General features: G+C 42.7%; 1 protein-coding gene across 8 annotated transcripts in view; it reads right to left on the reverse strand.

The window, feature by feature from the left end:
* The window catches only part of PPP2R2C (protein phosphatase 2 regulatory subunit Bgamma), a 320,765-nt gene that overhangs the window by 77,232 nt on the left and 217,212 nt on the right, over positions 1–26,321 (reverse strand). For all 8 annotated transcript variants that reach the window (XM_025187313.2, XM_014576070.3, XM_006128213.4 and 5 more), the window contains 2 exons: positions 3,584–3,681; positions 1,071–1,236 (listed from right to left, as the gene is read on the reverse strand). In XM_025187313.2, the coding sequence (XP_025043098.2) occupies positions 1,071–1,236; positions 3,584–3,681 (264 nt within the window). The remainder of the gene's footprint in view (positions 1–1,070; positions 1,237–3,583; positions 3,682–26,321) is intronic.

Here is a 26,321-nt window from a genome sequence, read left to right on the forward strand (position 1 = left end):
AGTAGAAACAAAAATCTACTAATCTGCTCTACTAATGGGCTGGGTGCCATTAAACCAGTTACAAGGCAAGCCGACTGGGAAACATTGATCAGTATTAGACATTAATGTTCTGCTCTGTGCATATTGTTTTACTGACCTTGCCTTAAAAGGCACTTCTTTTCTGAAAAGCAATTGTCTAAATGTGGTATTATGATGTTCAATGTTATTATCTGACAGTGATTTCTAAATTTGCTCAGTTTTCCAAGTACAACATTTTTTACATAAGAGTGCTCTCAACTTAATCTGGCATCTGGAATCAAACTGGCTTTACCCACGCCATGCATACTTAACATTAATGAAGGTCCTTGAGGTCAAATTATGTCCTCTGACACCTGTGCAACTGTGTGCTTTCAAATCATTCCCACAGTGACACCTTTGCAAACCCTTAATTAGCTTTTATATGTCATTTTTCATCTGAAGATTCTAAGTGTTTTGCAAAGACGATGTCAGTAGCTCTCTATTGTACAAACCCAAATGTAGCTATTTGGAACGTTGTAAAAAATTCTGTTGATAGTGTATTAGAAATAAAAGTAATCCATCTCTCAGATGAATTGGTTCTAAAGGGCCAATGGGAGAAAAAAAGCATTAAACCCCTTATTTTGTTTACTTATGTCAGCAGATATAGTTCTGCATACACAGACAAAGCATAGTTATTGAGTAAGACTGTCCCATTTTCACATATTTCCTTTTCAGACCAGAACTGCAAATTACTAGCAAAAGTGGCTAGGTCCCTAATTAGAGCTGAACAAATGATTTTTCTATTTGATCACTGAAAAATTTCACCACTCACCATCCCTAAATGCCTCATGAACACTCAGATAGGAATCCTCTGTGAATGTGAATAAAACTTACAAATAGTGAATAGCACATCCACGTAACACATTTTCTTAGTACATTCTGAAACTGAAAAATACTGAAAGTGAAATGTAATTTTAAACAAGATTGGGAAATAGTGGGCAAGAATGACTAGCAGCACTGGAATGGGCCAGAGCAAAATGTTGACACTTCCTGTGCTGGTTCTTCTATCTTACCATTTGTTGACAGAAGGGAGTGGGCTGCATTCTGCTGTGGTAGCCATTTGATCTTGTTTATTTTTTCCTCTATCTCCAAGCTCTTCAAATAATCAAATTCAGGCTCATGGCTCTGGAACGTGCTGTAAACATTGTATTCCCCCTGACTGTAAGGCTCATTTTTACTCTGTGAAGAACATGGAGAAACAATAACGTGTCTGATGATGCCAGTATTTTATCTCCAGCTTCTGAGATGACTGGAGTAAGCTAGTAGTCACAAGAAATGTAACAATTCTAAAAATATTATTTCATTTTAAGTTTAAAACATGCTATTGACAGATTGCTTTCATTGCGACAAAATAGTTTCCCACAGGCATTAAAATTCATTTCAATATCCAGACAAAAGTATTTTGTTAAGAGCATTAAGAATGCAAAAGAGGAATTACTTCAGTAAAAATATCATAAATATGTAATGCTTATTAAAAAATCATGTCCAACAATCTGGGAAGTCAGTATTTAATTTTAACAAACAGACTTAACTCTGACCATTTCCTGAATCCCTGGGAAATGTTTAGCCACACCTCATAACTTCTCTGCATTCCATCTCTACATGCCCCAGGGTAATATCCCATACTCTTCATACTAATGTACACGCAATGTTCTTCCAGAGAGGAGCCAGAACCCTCCTCCAATCCATCCTCCTTTTATCATCTTGCTGCACATACCTTACCTCTCAACATTCAGGTACAAACCAAAGAATGACCTGTCCTCGCCCCTTCCAGGGCCCTACTACTGTCAAAAGACCACAATACTTTCACAGTCTATCCACAACACAGAAGGTCTGATTCTTATGAAAACTCTCTGGTAAAGGGATTGCAAAGTGGGTGTAAAAAGGTGAAAATCAGGACAATTTTCCCCTAGCCATCTTTTACTACTTTCCGAATAAGCTGCCAAACAAGTAACAAATACAGATCTTTTCAATCCATCCTGTCGCTGCCGAGCATACAGGCTACAATACCTGACTGATTCTCCTTCTCAGTGTGCATATAGTTTCCTCTTTAATCCCATCCACTGACCAAATACTGGTGGAGATGACAGTGTAAAGCATTCTCCAAATCAATACAGGAGAATGCTATGACACTACTTATTCCGTATGTACACTACAAATGAAGGGGAGCAGAATTTAGAACATAAGAACATAAAAACATAAGAACATAAGAACGGCCATACTGGGTCAGACCAAAGGTCCATCTAGCCCAGTATCCTGTCTGCCGACAGTGGCCAGCACCAGGTGCCCCAGAGAGGATGGACCGAAGACAATGATCAAGCGATTTGTCTCCTGCCATCCCTCTCCAGCCTCTGACAAACAGAGGCCAAGGACACCATTTTATCCCCTGGCTAATAGCCTTTTATGGACCTAACCTCCATGAATTTATCCAGCTTCTCCTTAAACTCTATTATAGTCCTAGCCTTCACAGCCTCCTCTGGCAAGGAGTTCCACAGGTTGACAACACGCTGTGTGAAGAAGAACCTTCTTTTATTAGTTTTAAACCTGCTACCCATTAATTTCATTTGGTGTCCTCTAGTTCTTCTATTATGGGAACTAATAAATAACTTTTCTTTATCAGCCCTCTCCACACCACTCATGATTTTATAGACCTCTATCATATCCCCCCTCAGTCTCCTCTTTTCTAAACTGAAAAATCCCAGTCGCTTTAACCTCTCCTCATATGGGACCCATTCCAAACCCCTAATCATTTTAGTTGCCCTTTTCTGAACCCTTTCCAAGGCCAAAATATCTTTTTTGAGGTGAGGAGACCACATCTGTACACAGTATTCAAGATGTGGGCGTACCATAGTTTTATACAGGGGCAGTAAGATATTCTGGGTCTTATTTTCTATCCCTTTCCTAATAATTCCTAGCATCCTATTTGGCTTTTTGACCGCCGCTGCACTCTGTGTGGAAGTTTTCAGAGACCTGTCCACGATAACTCCAAGATCTCTTTCCTGATTTGTCGTAGCCAAATTAGCTCCCATCATACTGTACGTATAGTTGGGGTTATTTTTCCCCGATGTGCATTACTTTACACTTATCCACATTAAATTTCATTTGCCATTTTGTTGCCCAATCACTCAGTTTGGTGAGATCTTCTTGGAGTCCCTCACAGTCTGCTTCTGTCTTGACTATCCTAAACAGTTTGGTATCATCTGCAAACTTTACTACCTCACTGCTTACCCCTTTCTCCAGATCATTTATGAATAAGTTGAAAAGGATTGGTCCCAGGACTGACCCTTGGGGTACACCACTAGTTACCCCTCTCCAATCTGAAAATTTACCATTTATTCCTACCCATTGTTTCCACAATGGAGCAATTAACAGAATGACGCTCCACCTCCTGCCCCTCTCAAAATAGGTAACATTCAATTTTCATTATTCTTGATAGATTCAAAAAAAATACATTAGAGCTCAGCAGTTTGTACAAGAAAAAAAAAACTTAGCTAGCAATTATGACTGGAAGCAGTAACAAACATACCTCAGGTTCCCTTTGGAATATAACAACCCGACCTCCCTTGTCCCCGGTAGCCAGTAATTCTCCAGTGTGATTGAACTCAACTGTAGAAATAATATCAGCTGCAAAGAAAAAGTGAGAAAAGGCAAACCATTAGAAATGTCAAGTGCTCCATAAAAATACAGGAAATGAGGGACTCAAAAGATACACAGAGGAATGCAATAGCAAGCTACCCATTTAAAAGTCTGCCTGCCATTAAAATCTGACAACTGAACCAACTGTAGATGTAGAGGCGAGATCATGATTTAAGATACTGCCTGCATTTTGAGAATGGAGGTATGCATCAAGAAAAGCACAGTGTCTCTAGCAATGCAGAGGTAGCACAGAGAGACTCAGCTCTGTCTCACAAATTATATTCTCCACCTTCTGAGGCTTTTAGCATTTCTAGAAGCACTAGAATCCCCCTGTCCTCAGATGCCAGGAGAGCTAGTGTCTAGTCCTTCCACAGAAGCACAAATACAGGGTTAAGTCTCCTTATGTCGTTTGCACACTGTGCACTGCAAGACAGTCTGTTCACATGTGGAGATTTTGGCAGATCATTTCAACGCCTTAAAAACAGATCACAAGACATTTTCAAAACACAATTTTTTGTTTGTTTTTTAAATAAAGAACCATGCAAAAAAAATTTTGAGGTGATGTGAAAGTGATCAAAACAGCAGGTCGGCCTGTTTTACAAAATACTGTGAAGTTGAAATGAAAGGCGAGAAAGAGCTAGAAAGCAGAAAGAACAAATTATTTCACTTGCATGAAAATAAATGCTAGAATCATAACCTGCAGTTAATCCTCATTATCATAATTTAAATTAAAATGCTTAATATCACGGTAAATTAGAGATCCATCATATATAGAAAGTTATAGTCAAATATAGGATATTATCCACATATGTGTTTTGGTTTACTGTAATTATCAACATTCAGTGCTCAGAGATATGGGACAGATTTTTAAGAAGTGCTTAGCAATCAACTGCTCCCATTTAGTCACCTAAAGAAGTAGCCAGATTTCCAAATGAGCCCAGAATCCATCAGCTCACATTGTGAACAGTGGGAGTTAGTAGCAGCTGAGCCGTACTGAAAATCTGGTCACCCTTTAAGTGCCTAATCGGGATATGTAACCTGCTCTTTGGAAAATCTGGCCCTAAGTGTATTCACTAAAAATGTATCTGATGCACTTTATGAATTAAAAACATCTGCTCCCGTTATTTTTTTACTGATCCAGCCCCAAATTTCAGAAAGCATCTGTCTCCAGCAGCTCTCCATATGAGCTATCAAAAAGCTAGTTATAGGGGGTGAGGAATTATATAGTTACTAATTTAAAAAGAAAATCTTGTCCTAGAACGGAGAAAGAGAAATTGTATTTAAAGACAAACGCTCAATATAGTGCTTTTTAAAAAACTGGATATACGATGGACTCTATTATGGTCTTTCAATTTGAGCCTATGTCTGTAAGTGTCACTATTTCATAGACTTCAGGGTGGGATCACAAGTGTTATCATTTGTCTTCAGCTCTATGAAATGTGTTGCTACACATTAACTTTGGGAGGAGTCAAAAGGACAGGGAATTAATTGCATTCTGTTAATATAAGCATGTGTATAGGAAACAATTCCTTAGGCCAAGAAGTATAGAACTCTGTGTGTGCCTAATGTGCTTCCCATAACTATGGGCAAAATGCTGCCATTGCTGGATTATCTTCAGCTTTAAGAATCTGTCTGGGAAATGAAAAGGTACAGCAGACTCCACTGCTTCTGTTGGGAGCGTCGTGTCCTCTGCCACTATTGCATCCCCATTCCTGAGCACAGTGCTGAAGGCGTGCCAGGCTGCAATAGGTTATCAACCCAAGAAATAAAATGGAATAACAGGTCAGGTCACAGAGTGCATTCGCTCCCCTGTTGGGCCATAGTGGCCATCTAGTATGCTGCAGGAAACAGGGAACACTCTCTCCCCACCTGAGAAACTGAAGGTGTCTCAAAGGAGGTGACAGGAAGCAACAAGAGCCCAGCAGATCAGCTCCACGTCCTCCTTCCATGTCAGCTCCTCTACTTCTCTCTCCTTGGGCAACCCCCTGGGAAGGGAACAAGTGGGGTGAAGAATCCCGGGAGCTACCCCTTGCCAGTCTGTAAGATGTATAAGGTGGGAGGGAACTGATGTGACCTCTAATCTTCCCCATCATGTGTGGATTTTTTCCAGCCATGTGCAGAATAAAAAGTTTATGTGCACTGAGGCATGTGTAAATGTGCACCACAGAAACACAAAATCTAGCTGTGGGTGCTCTGCTAATCCACTGGGTATCATCTGGATTTCTCCTGAGCAGCACAAGCGTACAGGTCTGGGAAAGGAGGAGAAGAACCCCAGAAAGAACAGAGATGAGGCTGGAGTGGGTGCTCAGAATATATTTATGTGGGAGTGGTAAGGCAGAACAGAGAAGAGGGAAGAATTGACAGGGGCTGGGGGCTAGACTGATGTGATGTGGCTTTCATTTCTGTAGACAATGATAAACCTTTCCCTCAACCACATGCCTACTTTTGTTTGACCACTTTCATTACTACCTGAGCAATTCCTTTACAGCCAGGACAACAAACTTTGGTTGTTGCCCCAGGCCAATAAAAATGTTGATGCAAATTACAAGAGGATGATGATTTGGGAATGTAAATATTGTTTAGCTGAATACTTGAATTTTGCGTGGCAATCTGAACTTTAATATAAAAGAGCATTAGGGCCTGCTGGATCTGGGCCCAATCTAAAGCCCATGAAAGTCAATGGAATGAGAGCTGTGTGTGGATTTCAGTGAGTTTCAGATCAGGCCTCATGGTAGCACAAGGAGAGAAAGTACAGCCTGTGCAGTGTCGGATGGAGGTTTGGGAGTTCAAATTTTTCCTGGCAGAAGATTTACTTTGTGCATTAATTTTTCTGACCAGTCTGTTGGTATTGAATATCCTCTATGATTCTTTTTCTCCTGATCCTGTGAAATTTCTACTAATGTTAGCAGCAGCAGCAGCCTTTTACTGGTGAAGTGGTAAATGTATATGCTCATTCAGGTGGGATCTCATTCTAGCCCCACCACACAGAAGGAAATCAAGAGTGGACCCCTCTCTTAAGTGCACTGAATAAAACATGACAAACACACACACTTTGGGGGAGAAAGAGAGAAATGGACAAAAAATAAAAATAAGGGGCTTTTAGCAGGGCCAATTACTGATGCCCTGAGTAACAACTGAGTAAAAGTAATTTGTTCAGTCTTGAGAAAGGACTGAAACATTGATGGCATGAAGATTCAACCTTATCATTTAAGTGCAATTGCTCACAGCTCATCCACAGAGTGTTGCCTTGAATTGTCTGCATGATAATAACATGTTATAATATATTCAGGATCTGAGTCAATGCCCACTGAAATCACTAAGAGTCTTTCTGAAGACTTCAATTGAGAGAGCATCAGGTTTATAACAAGACATAATAATTATAATAATATTGTGCATACTTTAGGTGTTAATTTATGGAACCAAGATTTGAATCTATAGCAATTTAAAAGAACTGTGCAACAAGTGATCATGAACCATTGCAAATGATGGCATTTGGAGGTAAAACTGAGGCCCAATCACATATAAAACTTAGGCTGACATAGTGAGGAATGTAAAAATCCACCTCTCTGAGTGCCATATGCTAATCTAACCCCACTGTAGATGCAATCAAGTCAATGGAAATGCTTCGATTGACCTAGCAACTTTGCTCAGAGTGGTGGAGTTCCTACAGTGACAGAAGAGATCCTCTGATCCCTATCGTTGGCGTTTACACTATGGGGTTACTTACAACAGCATAGAGATGTCAAACTGCAGCCATAGAGCCAATAGCACAGATGTGGCCTCTGAATCTCTCAGGCACTTTGGTTAATGCCTTCCCCCTAGTAATATTAAGATGGCAATTCTGAACTAGGAATTCTAATATATTTAAGACAGTTAAGATGTTCTGGTAAAGAACGAAGCAAATGCTCCATAGAATACAAGGAGGAAGTATATTGGTAAAAAATTGAAAAATTACCTTTATTGATTCAGTAAATAAGAGCTAAAGAAGACCGCAACAAAAAAACAAAAACAAAACCAACAACCCCATACGCAATATATCTGTCCAACAGGTAAACATTAGTTAAGCTGATTTCATAAATATTAGTCAGCTTGGCTCTCTCTGAGGGAGGGAATAGGATCAATCAGATAATGCCTCTAGGAACATTCCCCTGCACATTCAATAGTGCTTTGAGAATTCCAGATACTGCAATAACATTCTATGTTGGGGTGGGCAAAATACGGCCTGACAGATCTGACCCACCTCAGTCTCACAGCCCATCGAGAGCCTTGGGTAAGCTCCCTGCCTGTTGCGCCCCTTCACATCACTCAAAGCAGCCAGCTGCAGGGGTCATGGTGCATTTCTCTGTGCCATGCGCTATAGAGGGGCCCTCCATGCATTGCCTGCCCCACAGTCACAACCCAGGCAGCTCCCAATGGCTGGAAACTGTCCAATGGGAGCAGTGAGACTGTGATGGGAATGCATGTGGCCCCAGTAGCTAAATGCTTTAAGTGACGTGTGGGTGCATGGCAGGTAGGAAGGCTTCCTGAGATTCCTGATGAGCTGCTGGCCAGGAGCTGTACCCCACCTCCTCCCACAGCCTAACTCCCTGACCAAGGTCACAGACCAAATCCTCTCTCCCCTCCTGCACTCCTGCCCCAGGCCACAATCCAAAACTTCTATACCCCCACTCCTGCATCCATACCCCCTTTCCAGATCCTACTCCCCCTCCTTTACTCCAATCCCCTACCCCGGATCACAACCCACTCCTTCATCCAAACTTCCTCCCAGATCCCACACTCCCTCCTGCATTCTAATCTCCTACCCTGAGCTCCCTTCTGCATCCAACCTTCATCCCAGACCCCGCACTGCCTTCATAAATATCATACAGTAATGTGGCCCTTGACCATTTACCAGATCCTTGATGTGGACCCCCCAATCAAAAATTATTCCTCACCCCTGTTGTACGTGAACTCCTATCACTGCAGTGCAGTGAAGCTAAGTGCCAGATCCCCCCTTCAGAATATGTAAGTGTTTTATACCAGAAGAGCTGATTCATTCATATGTACATAGGGGTATCACATTTAAAATGTAAAAAACCCTGGCACCCCCCTTATTCACCAGGCAAGCCTGCACATCCCCAACCTTCAACCACAAAGCAATTCTGCAACCCCCCACTCAACAGCCATATACAGGGGCGGATAAAGGGCAGGGCGAACGGGGCGGCCGCCCCAGGCCCCGCGCTTCAGAAAGCCCCGCGCATGCGCCATGGCGCCGCTGCACATGCGCATGGCATCACTGCGCATGCGCCGTGGCAAAGGGGGGGCCTGCGGAATTATGCTGCCCGGGGCCCCGCAAAACGGTCATCTGCCCCTGGCCATATATATTATTCAAAGAGCTAACCCACGTAGATAAGTTTGCTAACAGCACACATCACAACACAAAGAAAATCACACATCTCCTCGGTCTCACATGACACAAACCCTCTCACACACACATGCAGGGTGCGCTTGCATGTTGCTGGGCAGACAGCTGTTGTCTGTTGAACAGATTTGGTCTATTTTCGCTTAAGCTGCAGAAAAGAGGGAACACTGCAGCACCCTTACCTACACACAGAAGCATTGAACATTAGATATGCCTGTGCACTGTGATACCAGTGCACATTTTTAGATTTACATTAAAAAAATCACTGGCAAATTAAATTATTTTTCAGAAAACTGACAAATCCATACAAACAGCAGCAGCCAGGCTAGTGAAATACCAGCCAGGATATAACCCAGCCTTATACAATATATTGTTGAGATAAAAGCCCCCTGCATCCCTCAGGCAGTGCTAAGCTTTCCCCAAACACATCAGGATCAGAAACATAGAATTCATCAAGTACTGAACAACGACTGTGGCCTCAATAGCCAAAGGGCAAAGGCTTCTGACTAGACAGTAAACCCCAGCTCAGCTTTGTAAAATGTTTATGAATTGGCATGTAAAGAAATATTTGGAAGCAGCAGGGCTGAATATCTTCACTGGATTAAAAAAACAACAATGGTATTTGGCTTCAAAATCTTGTTGATTTTAAATTAACTATACACAGAATACTCTAAACTAGAGATGAAAAGCCACATTTGGTCATCTGCTGTGTGCCTTGCCAAAGCAGGATTGTATCAAACAGTACTGCATATTATCATCTGCTGCTTTCTCCAGTCAAGTGAATGCTGCAGCCTAATCCCAGTCAGAAGTTTTTCCCTGATCCAGCCTGAAGTATCCCTTTCTTAAATTCATCCCATTACTGCTAGTTATGTATATACCCCTTTGCATCTTTCTAGCTCATCCCTCTCCAACTTTGGTGTTTATACCCTTTCAAAACTTGTGCTCCACTATGTCGTTACCTCACAGTTGCTACTTAGCTACACAAATTCAATTCTTTCAATGTTTTTTCTTAAATCAATCCCAGACAAATTTCTCATTGTGTTGCTCTTCTCTCTGTTTCCTCAGGGTTGTTAGTACTATTCCAGTGTTCATTTAGGCAGAAATGAACACAGTGTTCCAGGAGCTATCTTTCTAGATTTGTCATGGAAGAGACTGTGACCTCCATGTTCTATGATGGGGTCTCTGTACTTGCCGATCGAGATCACATTGGTTTTTTATCCACACTCATAATTTACTGTCCAGTGTCACTCTCTAGGGCTGTTTTGGCCTCACAAATTGTCTGGCTTCTTGATTTAAGTAATACAGAAAAGACACCGGTCCCTACATACAATTTTTATTATCACACCTTACATGAATACTGTTGACCCCATATCATACATTCAATGGGCCAAATTCTCAGGGCCTTGCTCATTTTTTTTCAGCTCTTTCCTTTGCCAAACTCCTAGTATGTTTGCCTAAAATCTCCAGGATATCTGTCTAACTAGGTTCTTTATTTTAATATTTTCCATCTTTATGACAACCATTAATTTAGGGTGCGTCTACACTGCAAGGCTTAACTCGAAATAAACTACACAAATTGAGCTACATCAATTGTATATCTTATTCAAAATAGGAAGCATCTACACAGCATTTATTTCAAAATAGAGCACTCTTCCTTCGACTTCCCTTACTCCTCGTACAACGAGGGTTACAGGAGTCGGAGTAAGAAGTCCTCCACCTTGACAGTATTTTGACGCTATTTCAAAATAACAGCCTGGTGTGTTGAGAGGGGAAAAAGTTATTTCGAAATAGTGTTTCAATGTAGAGGTACCCTTAGAGAACATGAAACATTTTCAAACTTTAATTGTTCCTCACAACATAAGGCAAGCAAGGAACATTTCTGATTCACTTCACCCTCTCTGAAAAGGCAACCTCTTGGATGAAATGTGGCAGCTTTTGAAAGAGCACATCCCAACATTACGCAACAGTTTAAGGGAGACAATGGAAATAAATATTATATCCAGTTGCATTTGTAGGGAAATTTGGTCAATTACAGGATTTGAATTAACATCACTACTGTTAAATACAAATCCAACAGCATCTTTTTGTACCAGAACAAGTCAGGATGCCTCCTACTGGTGCCTCATGCAAAAGCCAGTACTTTCAGCATCACAATGCCCTTAACAATATACTGAGGCATTGATTCTGTGCTGAGTCAAAGTGTCAGCTACTGGACCACCAATCCATTTTTGTAGCAGCAAAAAAATGTCTTTGATTCAAATTCTGTCCTGATGTAAACTTGGCTTGTGCAATCTCATAAGCTCATAGGACAACCCGGTATGACAGCAGGCAGTACTCTTTCACACTGATATACAAGTCCCTGGGTAAGCATAATTTGACAAATTTAACAAAGAAGCTTACAACACAGACAGAGATACAAAACAGAGGAACATAACATAGGCACAAAGTAGACTAGACAAAGTATCACACAAATTCTTATCACAATGAATTGCATTATGGAAAATTTAGAGTTGGTCAGAAAATGGAAAACACTTTTTGTAAAAAGAAAAATTTGCTATTTTTTCTGATTTTCACTAAGTTCAAAAGTTTCTTAGAAACTCTAGAAAAGATCACAACATTATCCGTGAAAGTAAGTGAATCTTCATTTTTTTTAAATACTTGAAGAGCCATTCTTTAACAATGGCAGAATTTCCCCCTTGAAACTGTTGTGGTAGTGTACGCTAGTGGACAGAGTGTACATGGAACCCAGGAGATCTGGACTGTGTTCACACGAGGGTTGTGAAAGGTTAATCGATTAACTGGGAAGCATCATCCTTAAAGGATGATGCTTACTGGTTCTGGTTAACTGGTGGGGGCTGGAATAGTTCCTTGCCCACTGTGGGCAGGGAGCTGCTCCAGTCTCATGGGGCCTGCCGCAGACAGGAGCTGATCTGGCAGTCCAGAGCAGTCCCTGTCTGTGGTGGACCCAGGCGCATCACAAGCAGTGGCTGTTCGGTGGTCCGGAAAAGCCCCTGTCGATGGCAAGCCTGGGCATGACACAGGCAGGGGTTGCTCTGGACCAGGCTGGAGAGCTGCCTGCCTGCCCTTTAATCGATTAATGGGATTAAATGGGATTTTACATCCCCAGTTCGCACCTCACCACTGAAGACACTTCACCTCTCCATGGCTCATTTTCCCCTCCAAGCCCCTGTCACTCTTGTGATTTAGAAGTATAAGCTCTTTGGAGCAGAGGCAGTCTTTCATAGTCTTCATACAGCACACACAACAGTAAAACAACACACCCAAAACTCAGTTGGGGCCTCAGGCGCTACTATCATACAAACAGCATCCATGACCCTAAATGTTTCAGGGACTGGTGAAATAAACAAGAAGATGGAATCCACATTAAGTAAGAGTCCAGGCATCCATTCCTTTCAATGGTGCTGTGTTTCTAACTAACGTTGTGACTGACTCCATTGCTAACATGAGTAAATATACGCATGTAAAAACATAAAGAGTTCAGTTCAATTCTGTCCAGCATTTTTTTCTCATCCAAGAACAAAGTGGGTCTAAATGGTTCTTTGTTTCCTAAATGTAACAAACCCCTGATGTAAAATTGATATAGTTGGACTTAAACACTGAACAGCACTCTGGAAAATAAGGCAGTTGCTGTGAAAGGGGAGAATGCTATGAATTCTGGACCTTTGCCTGGCTTATCTACCAGCACTGTACAGGGCTGCTTCTTTCCCTGACAATCCTAACTGGGAAAATAAGTTGGATGAAGTAACGTCTTATTGGCTCCACACAACAACAGTACACTGGATATATCCCGATTGGGTTTTAGTTGCATTATGTATTTTTCAGCACTCAGCAGGAGCAATGCCACCTCCCCCTTGATTAGCAGGGAGTTGGGAGAGGAGCTGCTGAGTTTGCTCAGAGCAAGGATCACTAAGATTTTCAGCCATGACACAGCTCAGTCTAGTGTATGCTTCATATGAGGGTGCTGCTCATTCTACTCAACCCTGCTGCCAACGGCACAAACATGTAAATAGACACCAAAGGCCAGTACTAGAAAACACTTAAGTATGTGTTTAATCCCATGTCTATACCAGACAACACTTACACACATGCTCATCTACTAACCCAAATAGGGATCTGTCATAGTCATGAGGGATGGCCAGCAGCCTGGGGACTAAGATGTTAACTGTACCTAGCCAGGTAGCAGTCAGCCAATAGAAGTGCAGGTAGGAATTCAAACTGGGACAAAGGAATTTTTAGTTTTTTCCCTTCCTTTGTCCCTGGCCAGTTTCTCTCCAGATACTGAGAGGGACAGACAACATGACCCTCTCCAAGAAAAGACTCTTCACCATCTGTAAGGAGGGCCAAGTCTAGATAAATCCGTTAGGTTTTATGGTTTGGGGATGGGAATCTGATGTCTGTGCATTTAGAAATGGGTTTTCCTCTCTTTTGTAACTAAATTTTGTTCCCATGAGAATATTCCCCCTGCGTTTATTAATTGGTGGCTATTACCATCTAGCCAATCCAACTATGCTTGTAACAGGAGTATTGTCATGATAATAAAAGTTCTTTCTTTTTTATTAACCTGGTATTGGTTCAGTTTTGTGTCCTGGAAAATCTGTCTGTGGGATCTGCCTGCCTCTTACTAGGGGATAGCAGCCACCGATTACAGTTTGCATTTTGTCTTTTCTTTTTCAAGCTCTTTGGGGAAAAAGAGCTAGGGGTGTCCTGGAGTTGCTTTCAAGTGTTTGTGGGTTCAAAAGCACTTGATGGTGGCAGCGGATTTTTTATCCCCAACATCTAGGTTTTTAGGATTTTGCGGGGAAGTTTTATACCAAAGCCTGGATAGATAAGGTTTTGGGGTACTTTTGTGGGCCTCCACTTCTGTATTCATCGTGCCAGAGTGGGGAATCAGCCTTGACTGTATCCTATCCTAAAAGAGGGTTAAAGACGGTCACTTATGACCCTAATTATTAGCTCTTTTAAACAAGTTGTTGCTAGCTGATTTACATTATTAAATTCCTAATTTAAATATATCATCTTATGTTGTGATTTTTAAGAATGTTTACAACGTTTAATAGATTAAAATTCAACAAACTAACCAGTAATGTAAGCACTATTTGACAGAATTAGCAACTACGAAAGCAATTCTTGGAGGAAAGTCAGTGCGGGAAAGATGGTCTTTCAGCTAGAGCACAGGCCTACAAGTCAGAAGCTCTGGATTCTCTCCTGGAAAACGCTGACATGTGAACGCAAGTTGTTACAGTCTACATTTTAAAAAGTGGCATTCATTTTCATGCTCAGTTTGAAACACAATGGTCTGATTTCAGAGGTGCTGAGTACCCACCTATGTCTGTGATACTGAAAGTTGTGGGGACCCCAAACCTCTAAAAATATATGGAATTAATCCTATACCCACTGAAGTTCAAAATCCAAGTAACTTCAACAATGCAGGTTCAGGGCAATGTTTTTTCAAGTAGAATACCCAAATGTTCAGTGGTCCAAAACTAGTGGCCACTTCTTAATTTTTTTTTCTATAAAGGGCCTCACTTCCCCGACCCATAAATAGTTTCCTTAGCTCAGTAGGGTTTTGGCTTTGCCCCTGCTTCCCACCTAGAGTAGTGGGGCTTGGGCCGGTTCAGACTTCGGTCTCCCTTTCTAGGATCATATAGTTATTTTTGTTCTCAGAAGATGGTTGCGATGCAATTAAGTTTGAGAACTCTTCAACTATTTCATTATTCATTATCATTGTAGAAAATGGATTAGTTGGCTTTCTAGAAAGACTTTCATTTCAGGTGATTCTAAACTGTTCAATAATGTTCGTTAATGGCTAAGCATGATATTCAACTTTTCAGACCAGAAATACAATTTTCAAGTTTCATAAATATTTTAGTCTGAACCTATCACCAGAAATATCTGTGCTGAACACACACACACAAAGTTCCACATAATAAATATTGTGTACCATTTGCTATTCAAATTATTCCTTAATGATGTATGAACAATACATCTGGACATTTATTTCTCTGTGTTTGTTGGCAAAAGATCAGCTTTAATTGTGAAAGATTAGGATTCAACAACAAATTTAAAACATACTGCTCAAAAACTATGGACATTTAAAAAATGTGTTAGTCCTTTCCTATTACTAGGTAACTATAAAGTGCAAGAAGGAAAAACTTGCCATAAACTTCACATCATGTATTTGCGGCTTCCAGCACTGGATAGAAACAGATACTCATTGGATAAACCTTGCCTGTGCAATGGGTTTTCAACTCCTCCCTATTAATTTCACACTGAGGAACCATGTAGCCTGGCAGCTAGTAGCCGACAGATTAGAAGTGGTGCTGCCAAGTGTTAAAAAATGCTAGGCAACAATGCCTGGATGGGATCACAGAAAGCCCTTGCAAATGCCAAAAATGGAAAATACTTAATTTATTACAATCCTTCTTCCAGTATAGTCTTATTGTTTTCTTCTTTCCTTACATAAAATAAACCCAGTGATTGTCTGCATCCAGTAAACATCAATTTTTTTATTTTTTTTTTATAAACAAAAAGGGTGGGCAGTTGCTATTCAAACATAAAAAGAAAAAGAATATTAGGTCCTTGAAGAAAATTCTTTAGTTTACAATATATGCAAGGAGAACTGAAAAATCATTTAAAATTTAAAAACCAATATCAAACAAGAATGTTCAGTGTTGATACGTTATTTCCTAGATATTAAACATGAACATTAAAAAAAGATTTGACTGTCAGCTAGTTTTAAACTTTAAAAGAAAATGTTTTTAAATTGAGCAATTAAGAGCCAGAGGCACAGAGATAATAATCATGTGAACATTTCAGACAGGAACATTGTTATTACTGGTAACACAAAATTGTGCTAATATTTAGCACTATCCATAGTTTTCATGTGTGAGGTATTTTACAGGCATTATTGAATTAATCCTCTCAGCATCCTGTTGTTACTATTTCCATATATGAACAGCTAGGTCAAGAGACTAATGCAAGGCTATAGATGGAGTCTTGATTATACAAATACAGAAAAGATAAACAATACACACCGTGGCTCAGCAAACCAGCTCTACTAAGCAAAGCACTTAAGCACATGCTTTACATTAAGTATGTGTTTAAGCCTCATTGATTTCAGTTCAAGCTCATGTTTGCATGTTTTGCTAAACTGAGGCCTCAATGAACAGGACATTTTATAACATGACAGACCCAGTCTCATGGGCAAACACAGCCCACACACTTATTTGGGTGGTTCTGGGGCACAGGATTCTAAGCCCCAAAATAAAAGGGCCAGGGCAATTGGGCAGCTCCTCCTCACATCACAGTGGTGACAGAGAAAGCATCAGATACAGTCTGCTACACTGAATGTGAGCCACATGGATCACTTCTGTGCATGGACCAACTGGACGGAGCCCTGATTTGCCAAATTTCCCATTCTGTGCTCTGCTGTGGGGACTCAGAATAGTTTTTTTTTTCCCCTTCAGCATGCAAAAAGGTGGCGAGTCCAATTCCACGGGTTTGCTATAACCCATGTTACGAGCACAGCAGCAACAATGCATTTCTGTAGTTTTTTGTCCTAATGCCACCATATAAATAGGAGGGGATTCGATATACTGTATATGAGACTGAATAACGGAGCCTTTGTTGACATGTTCAAAACAGTTACTTTACGCATCATCAACAGTTTAGTGCGCTTTTAGTTTCTAGCAGATAGTGTTCAATTTTTTCTCATTTCACAAACAAACCTTATGCTACCTCATGCCCACCCCATTATCCCTCTCACGTTTTGCGGAAGTTCCCCAGGACTCTTGAGCCTGATTCCAAACTCTTAGCTGTTTTAAAATGATGAATTTGTTCTTGATTAACACTGTGAGATAACAAGTGAGATAACAACCAGTCCTGTATGTAGAAGAGGTCAAGTGGCCAAAACCAGTTGTTTTCTATCCCTAGTGTCTAAAAACTAAATCCAAGTTGAATTAACTGAGTGCGCCTGATCCAAAATCCACTGAAACTAATGGAAAGCTGGCCCCAGACTTCAACGAGCACTGGATCTGGCCCAACATGATTAGCAGGAACGCAAACAGAATCTGAAGTAGTCTTTTACCATCCTTTCATCTCCACACATCCAAGCACACGAAGATAAGTGCCATGGAGGATGAATAGTATGGGAAAGGCAGTCAGAATGTACATGTCATTACTAATTTTCTGGTCCAAGTATAAAAGCACATTTTTGTTCTCTGTGAAATAGAACATGGAATACTGGCTATTGCAAACAGCAAGAAGTATTTGATGGTTTTTTTAATCAAATATTCATTTTACAGATCCATCTGCATATAACCTTCAGGTGCCATTTTATTATTGTTTTTTTTTTTTAATTTAAAGTAAATCATCATATAAAATGGTGTATATTTTCCCCCACATATCTGCCAGGCTTCCAGATAAATAAATGGTCAGGCAAAAGATTTTTATATTTTAAATAACAATTAAAACGATTCATCCTTCCCTATTTTCTCCTCTATGATTTCCAGCAGCAGGTCAGCAGCTAAGGTCATAAGATGGGGCTTGTTGGCTGTCATAGGAGTTTGATGCCAAGCTGTGTTAGATACTCATCTAGTGTTAGCATCTGTTTGCTTGGCAAGCTCCAAAGGCTGTTGAGCTGACAGCTCTGAATTTGCCCCTGGGTCTGTCACAAGATTATATGGCTTTTGGACTTTGGGGAGTGCCTGATACTGCTTTGATGAGTCGCCTTCCCATCACAATACATTACATCCTTCCTTAGCATCTTTTGAAATCATTAGTTGTGACCTTTCAGAATTATCCAGGTGCTGTGGTTCGCTTTTGTGAGAAAATTAAAAATAAAAGGGGGAAAGAAAGAAGATAACTAATTATTAACTCCATTTCTTAAGTCAAACTGCTTTCATATTGATCCAGTTTATATAATATAACCTGAAGACCTCATAACAGGGCATAAATATCAGCAGAATATCAAGAGGCAAGGAAGAGTGTTTCAGGCTATGTCTGGACTGCAGTGTTAAATCAAAAAAAGATATGCAATTTCCGATTTACTTTCGAAAGAGGGTTGTCCAAAATTTGGCGTTTCTACTTCTTTAATTTCAGAAAAAAGTGCCCTTTTGAAAATAATTTTTGGAAAAGCGGACGCATTCCTGGGACGTGGCACTGCATTTCTAGAATACCTCCGGTATCCTGGAAAAGCAATGTAGTCTAGACGTAGCCTCAGTGAATAGGCTGATACAAGAAAGGATAGTGCTTGTATTTTTCACTGTCATTACCAAACACAAACAGGCTGTTCACAGAATTGATGCATTGGCCAGATACATCATTGCTGTGTAGTGATTTGCACTGATGTAAACCAAGTGCCAATAAGTGCATACAGCATAAAAATAATAACTTGGCTGTGATTTACATCCACATAACCCTACAGGCACCCTCGGGACCTGACCAGTTCCAAAGGAGGAAGTTTGCCAGAACAGGGGAGGTCAATACTGGCCCCCATACTGCTGACCCAGCTGGACGCCCAGCTAGGGCTGCAGGCCCCACTACCGCCCGGGGTAGCCCGGGGAGCGGGCTTCTGGCTCCCATAGAGATGCTGCCCTACTGTCATTGGGCTGCCAGGCACCAGCCTTGTTGCCACCAGCTCAGGCAGGCTCCTAGCCGCAGCAGGGCTCCCGGCCGCCAGCTCCCCTGATGCTAGCCCCACCAAGGCTTCCAGCTCCACTGCCACTGGCCCGGCAGGGCTCCCTGACGCAGGACTCCCAGCTGCCAGGGCTCTCTGGTCCAGGAATATCTACGATCCTACCAGATCATAGATGTTGCTGGATCAGAGTCCCAGTGTTGAGAGGTTAAACCTGTTATAGCACATGAGCTTAATCTTGTAAGATGCTCAGCATATTGTGAATTAATCCAAAAAACTGGTCAAGCATTGGCTTAGCTTTAAGTCTGTAAGGGTATGTCTACACTACAGCACTAATTCGAACTAACTTAATTCGAATTAGTTAATTCGAACTAAGCTAATTCGAATTAGTGCATCGAGACCTAAAAACTAGTTTGAATTAGCATTTTGCTAATACGAACTAGCATGTCCACATTGAGTGGACCCTGAACCGAGGTTAAGGATGGCCAGAAGCAGTGCCGGCAGGGCATCAGATTAGGACTTAGAGCGTGGAGCTGCTGTCTCAGGCTAGCCGAGGGCTGTGCTTAAAGGGTCCTGACCCCCACCCCGGACAGACAGTTCTCAGGGGTTCCCCGCCAGCAAAGCAGTTCTGGCTTGGAGAGCCCTCAGTGCCCACACTCAGCACATCACAGCACTCAGCCATCAGCCCGGCTGCACTTGCCGCAGGCTGCAATCCGGGGGGGGGTGTCAATTGGGGGGCTGCAGGAGAGCTTCGACCCCAAGGAGCCCGCAGAGCCACCCCAGTCCTCCCCATCAGGGGCTCGTACCCCATTCTTCCCTCACCTCCTTCCACTTACCCCTCCGTAGCCCCCCCTTCCTGATTTACAAAATAAAGGACACGTGTGTTCAAAAATAGAAACTCTCTTTATTGAACAAAACTCGGGGAGACTGGGAAATGGAGGTGGGAGAGGGGAAGAGAGAGAGTGGGAGAGGGGAGGGCAACTACAATGATCAGGGGTTTGGAACAGGTCCCATATGAAGAGAGGCTAAAGAGACTGGGTCTTCTCAGCTTAGAAAAGAGGAGACTGAGGGGGGATATGATAGAGGTCTATAAAAGCATGAGTGGTGTGGAGAGGGTGCATAAAGAAAAGTTCTTCATTAGTTCCCATAATAGAAGGACTAGAGGACACCAAATGAAATGAATGGGTAGCAGGCTTCAAACTAATAACAAAGTTCTTCTTCACAAAGCAAATAATCAACCTGTGGAACTCCTTGTTGCAGGAGGCTGTGAAGGCTAGAACTAGAACAGAGTTTAAAGAGAAGTTAGATCAAGTCTTGGAGGTTGGGTCCATGGAGTGGCATTAGCCACGGGGTAGAAATGGTGTCCCTGGCCTCTGTTTGTGGAAGGCTAGAGATGGATGGCACGAGACAAATGGCTTGGTTATTGTTTCGGTCCATCCCCTCCAGGGTCCCTAGTGTTGGCCGCTGTCAGCAGACAGGCTACTGGGCTAGATGGACCTTTGGTCTGACCCAGTACGGCCATTCTAAGCTCAGGGCTCAGGGTTGGGGGTCTCACTGGATCACCCTGATTTTCATGCAAACCTGCTCCTGGGTGGCCAGGCTGGCAGCTATCCTGCCCTAGACAGCCACTTTCCTGTGCCTAGTGCGGACGTCGTTGATGAGGTCCACGATGTCTGCACTAGACCAGGCGGGCGCCCGCCTCTTGCGGACCCGGGCAGGCTCCCGGGAGCCGCCAGCCTGGTCCCGGGAAGAGGCGGAGGGCTGGGTGGCAGCGGGTGGCTGGTTCGTGCCGTGCCAGGTGCAGGGTCTGCTGGCTAGGTGCTGGCAGGCTTGCACCTGGCACGGGCACCGTAGCCAGCCCGTGCCCCTTTAAGGGCTCCAGGGCCGGGAGGGGGGGGCAGACGAGTTTCCCTGGTGGTGCCCAGAGTGGCCACCAGGGAAAGCTGGGGAGGGCTAGCCTCCCACTAGTTCGAATTAAGTGGCCACACAGCCCTTAATTCAAACTGCTTAATTCGAACTAGGCGTTAGTCCTCGTAGAATGAGGTTTACCTAGTTCGAATTAAGCGCTCCGCTAGTTCGAATTAAGTTCGAACTAGCGGTTTGTATGTGTAGCGCCTATCAAAGTTAATTCGAACTAACGTCTGTTAGTTCGAATTAACTTTGTAATGTAGACATACCCTAAGCTACCCTTGAAGGGACCCCTCACGTGCTTAATGTTAAGCATCTGCTAAAGAGCTTTGTTGCACCAAGGGTTGAGGGCTCAGCAGCTTGGAGGATTGAGCCCTGAGCCAGGTACAAAGCAATGATCATAGAATCATAGAATCATAGGACTGGAAGGGACCTCGAGAGGTCATCGAGTCCAGCCCCCTGCCCTCAAGGCAGGATCAAGCTCCGTCTACACCATCCCTGACAGATGTCTATCTAACCTGTTCTTAAATATCTCCAGAGAGGGAGATTCCACCACCTCCCTTGGCAATTTATTCCAATATTTGACCACCCTGACAGTTAGGAATTTTTTCCTAATGTCCAATCTAAACCTCCCCTGCTGCACTTTAAGCCCATTACTCCTTGTCCTGTCCTCAGAAACCAAGAGGAACAAATTTTCTCCTTCCTCCTTGTGACACCCTTTTAGATATTTGAAAACCGCTATCATGTCCCCCCTTAATCTTCTTTTTTCCAAACTAAACAAGCCCAGTTCATGAAGCCTGGCTTCATAGGTCATGTTCTCTAAACCTTTAATCATTCTTGTCGCTCTTCTCTGTACCCTTTCCAATTTCTCCACATCTTTCTTGAAATGTGGCGCCCAGAACTGGACACAGTACTCCAGCTGAGGCCTAACTAGTGCAGAGTAGAGCGGCAGAATGACTTCACGAGTTTTGCTTACAACACACCTGTTAATACAACCTAGAATCATAAGAATGATGAACCTGGCTTATTATACATGAATATGTTATGTTCCTTTAGTGATAAATAACAATTCAAAGAACATGCTCATTCAAATACAACACAACAGTCCTGGCCTATGTTTTGAAATGAAATGTCAAAACCTATATACAGCCTCTGAAACACACATCCCATTTTGTATTGGTCCCAATGGACAGCAATCAAGAATTCCGAAATCAGAACACAGTGTAAATGCACACAGCACACTGCAGGACCCGGTGTAAAACTACAGAGTATCATTGTTGACTGGTGGACCAAGTTCTGATCTCTGGCTTCTTGCACTAGAATCTAGCAGCATCCAGGTATGCTACTGCCCTGGGAACTCAGCCTTGTACAAGGATGTCTCCAGACAAACAATGGCGGCAGACAAGGTGGGAACTCACCTGTTCCCTAACACATCCGTTAGGAGATGTGAATTTCAGAGCCAAAGGCCATTTAAATCATTGGTGCCACCAGTAAAATGCATTTCTTAACAGTACAGAGTGTGGGGGAGGTAGACACGACTTAAGGGGGGCATATAACTTCCTCACAAGACCCACATCTGACTCCACCCCCAGCCTAGGGACCCCACACTCATCCCCATCCCCCATTACTTGGGAAGAGGTCTAGGGACAGTACAACAACTGAAGGAGTTACTGGCAGTTCTGAGCTGCCAGAAAGGGGCAAAGCTGTGGGTTCTCCTCCTTTCCAAGGGGCAGCAGGCAAAGGAGCAGAACTGGCAGCAAATCCTCTGGCTGCTTTACTACTTTCAGCCCTGCCATCCTGTGGGGCTGCTGCTGTATGAAGTAGGAATGTAAAGGTGCATCTACACTGCACCCGTAGCTCAAAATAAACTATGCAATTTGAGCTATGCAAATTGCATAGCTGATTTTGAGTCAATTTCAAAATATCTTATTTTGAAATTTGGCGCTGTCTACACAGCACTTATTTTGAAATCAATCGCTATTCCAAAATGTCCTTTACTCCTCATGGAATGAGGTTTACAGGAATGTCGGAATAGCAAGCATGTTATATTTTGAAATAACGGGCACGCTCAAAAGGTATCCTGAAATAGTGCTGTAGTGTAGACACAGCCTTAGAGTGTAACTGTTTAAATGGTTAACCAATAAGCATCAGCTTATCAGTTTCTGATATAGTTCAACACTGGCTCATGGCCTCACGGTATTGGAGCCCATAGCACCAGGCTGCAACTGGCTCGCCAGAAGTGGGCCAGCAGCTGGGGTGCACTGGCTCTGGCAGCTGGCCCTCCTGCTGTGGAACTGGCTGTCGCCCACTCTGCAGGGTCTGAAGTACTGTATATCACTTATACGGCAGAGTTTGCAGCCCAATGGCTTCTAGGGTCATGGTGACAGCCTCCCAAATCTGCAGGTTGTGGAAATCTGCACCATTCCCAGGTCCACAAATACTGACCTTTGTTCTGGGAGAGTTGCCTCTGAGTGCTAGAATCCACACCAATAACATTTAGACATCCAATCTGTGCTTAGGATGTGCAATCAAGTATAGATGTGTAAATGCTCTTTCCTGCATCCTGAATGATTTGACCTGAAATCAATTACTGGGTTTCAAAAAACGCTATAATGACTACTGCATTCCTAAAATACAGAGCAGTACAGAGTAGCATTGTTGCAATATGGCAGCTTAAATGGTCCAAAATATTACAGTGCTTGTGTCTAGTTTGAGCACTAACTCCAGTATATCACAATGCAAATCTAAATTTCAGATCTCTAGTTTGGTAAGTGCTTGATGTTTGGATTGTACCCCAAACCTAAAAAGTAATGGAAAGGGGCTGGCAGCAATGCAGGGGAGAAGGAGGAGGAGGAGTTTCTCCTTCATGCTCCTCACATGAATTGGAGGCTGCATCTTCAAGGATCATCTTGGCCTCTTCTAATCTCATGTCATGGATTTTTAAATGCAAGTGAGGGGAGGGGCTCCCTATTTGAATTAAAGTAGTTCTAGAGTTCTACCCCACAGATTCTATTGTACAAACACAGTGCGAGACAGTCCATGACTCAAAGAGACAAGACAGAAAAATGCTGGAAGAAATTATATGGATGGGGAACTGAGGCACACAGAAATTTGCTCAAAGTCACAAAGGAATTCTGCAGCAGAGGCAGGAATTGAACCTAAATCTTCTTAGTCACAAGATTACCCTTCCTCTTTAGAACAATCACTTAAACCAATAGTATCCTCAGAACTTCTGAAACACATTAGCTTCAAGCTAACTCGGGGATCTCTAAAAAGAGACACACTGGTTTAGAATATCGCATTCTTCATTCAGGCAGTAATTTTCCCAACAAAGAAAACTATGGTTACTTACAATATCCTACTATGGTTACTTACAGTATTCTGCAAGGCAGAAGCTCTTGCATTTTAACTGCCCCAGTTATCTGGGTAATCCTGTTCTTAGAGAATCAAAAAGAAATTTTTGTCAGGTGTAAGCAGAGGGATAAGTAAATCAACACATTGGGCCAAACTGAAACTCACAACAGAGGCCAGGTGCAGAGCAGGAAAACACATGTTCTCTCCTTCTCAAAGTCAGCCTAAGCCCACCCTTAGGCTCCCTGCAGGGAGAATATCTGCCTTTACTATCCTCTGTAGTACAGAAGTAGTGTTGTAGCCATGTTAGTCCAGGATTTGAGAGAGAAGGTGGGTGAGGTAAGATCTTTTATCGAACCAACTTCTGTTAGTGACAGGAAAGCTCCTCCTCTGGTTACTTTCCTCTGGTAGTTGCACTGGACAGTCTTGGGTAGACCTTGACCACCCTCTTAGCATCCACACCTAACTCCTCCAGCCCTGGCTCTACTCTGGGTCCCAGCACTGGCCCATCTCTGCCCATCCACCTGATGAATCATGCCAGGGAGCAAGGTTGGGCGCTTGCCCCACTCTTCCTGGCTGTCCACTGGGACAAGAGCTGTTGCCACTGGTGATATATCTCCTGGAACCAGGTGATGCTTGGAGTTCCGGGGAGCCTTGGCCAGAGTGTCCATTGCCTCCCTGCAAGGCCAGTGGAGGAGAGGGAGGAGCTCCAATCCCCCCTGTATCCCTTCCCCCCTAGTCATTGCCCACCCATTCAAAGTTGGGATCCACCCAAGTTTCTTGTGCTTTGACTTGGAGAGTGTACTCTGGGGTGGGGTCAAATATGAGGAGCTTGGGGATCAGGAGGTGTCTCAGGGCTAAGGCAGAAGGTTGGAGTTTGTGGGGAGGATCCAGGGTGTGGACTCCAGGTGGAAGTTTGGGTACAGGTTGGGAAGCTGGGCAGGGGAAGGGGCCTGTGGTGCAGGGTCCTAGTGGTGCTTACTGTGGCTCCCAGGGACTGGCTGCCAAGTCCCTGTGGCTCTACCCTCTGCCCTTGAGCTCACAAGTGTCAGCTCCACACCTCCCACTGGTCATAGTTCCTGGCCAATGGGAGCTATGGAGCAGGCTCTCAGGGCAGGGGCAGCACGTGGTGCTAGAGGACCTTGTACCTGCTTCCAGAAGCCACACAGAACCAGGAGAGGTAGGGAACCTGCCTTAGGCCCAGGCCTCCACTGACCAGACTTATAAGGGACAGGTCAGAAATGTTGACCAGAGCCACCAGGGTCCTTTTTCAGCTGGGCATTCCCATAAAAAAACCCAGAGACCTGGCTATCCTATATGGAACAAGAAAGATTTGAGGGCATGTTTTGGCTCTGAGAAATAAGTCAAAATCTGAAATCATAACTGTAAATGGTCCACATGGTAAAGCTGAAGCAGACAATACACAACAGTGCTTCTCCCGTTATAATTTGCAGAGAAATCTGAGCTGATTCCAATGGACAGCACATTTTCACCTGCTCGCTGTTTGAAACTCATCCTCCTGCTGATTCCAGGTGCTCCATATTTCTAGCTGGGGATTTCTCTGTCATAGAAATTCATCTCCAAGGAGTTCCTAAAAAGCTCATTTTTTTCAGATACCAGATGAATGAGAATCATTATAGTAGAAGCCCAACACATAAAAAAATATAGTATCCCTAACACTGCGTTTACACAAAGGTCCCTTTGAAGTATGCCAACTACCTGGGGAGTTGAAATTTGACAGTTAACAGAGCTTCAGCATCAGAACACATGGTTTTATAAACTACCAATATTTAGTAAAGAAAAGCAAGACATTATAAAGCACATTGAAAACCTCACATTTTTCCATATGTCTCCTGAATAACTAATATGATCTAGAAGCCAGCTGGTAAAATAAGGAAAGAGGGCCAGTAAAATGATGCTGAAATAGGAACTGCTTTGTACTAATTAGAAACAATGTGCAGTTTCATGACACTTTATAGACTTCAATTATCATACTCTGCAGGAAGGAGCTCTCAAGCATCTGTATAATGATTATTATCCACTGGGATACCGTTTACAGTGCAAAGTATTAAGACTAGGGCCAAAATCAATTATAATCTCCATAAATGAGTGTATTATTCATCTAAGGAACTTGGTGGAAATTGCCTTAAAAAAGAGGGACAAACGGATTTAACAATGAAAATAGGTAAAAAATGCATCTGATTTGCACTAAAAATAAGCTTCAATATAATTTGAATGACAATATATGCATTTACAAGGAGTAATATTAGAATTCATACCAAACAAAACAGATCCACTCAAGTCATGAATCAT

The sequence above is a fragment of the Pelodiscus sinensis genome, chromosome 5 (assembly GCF_049634645.1).
Source record: "Pelodiscus sinensis isolate JC-2024 chromosome 5, ASM4963464v1, whole genome shotgun sequence".
Classification (NCBI taxonomy): domain Eukaryota; kingdom Metazoa; phylum Chordata; order Testudines; family Trionychidae; genus Pelodiscus; species Pelodiscus sinensis.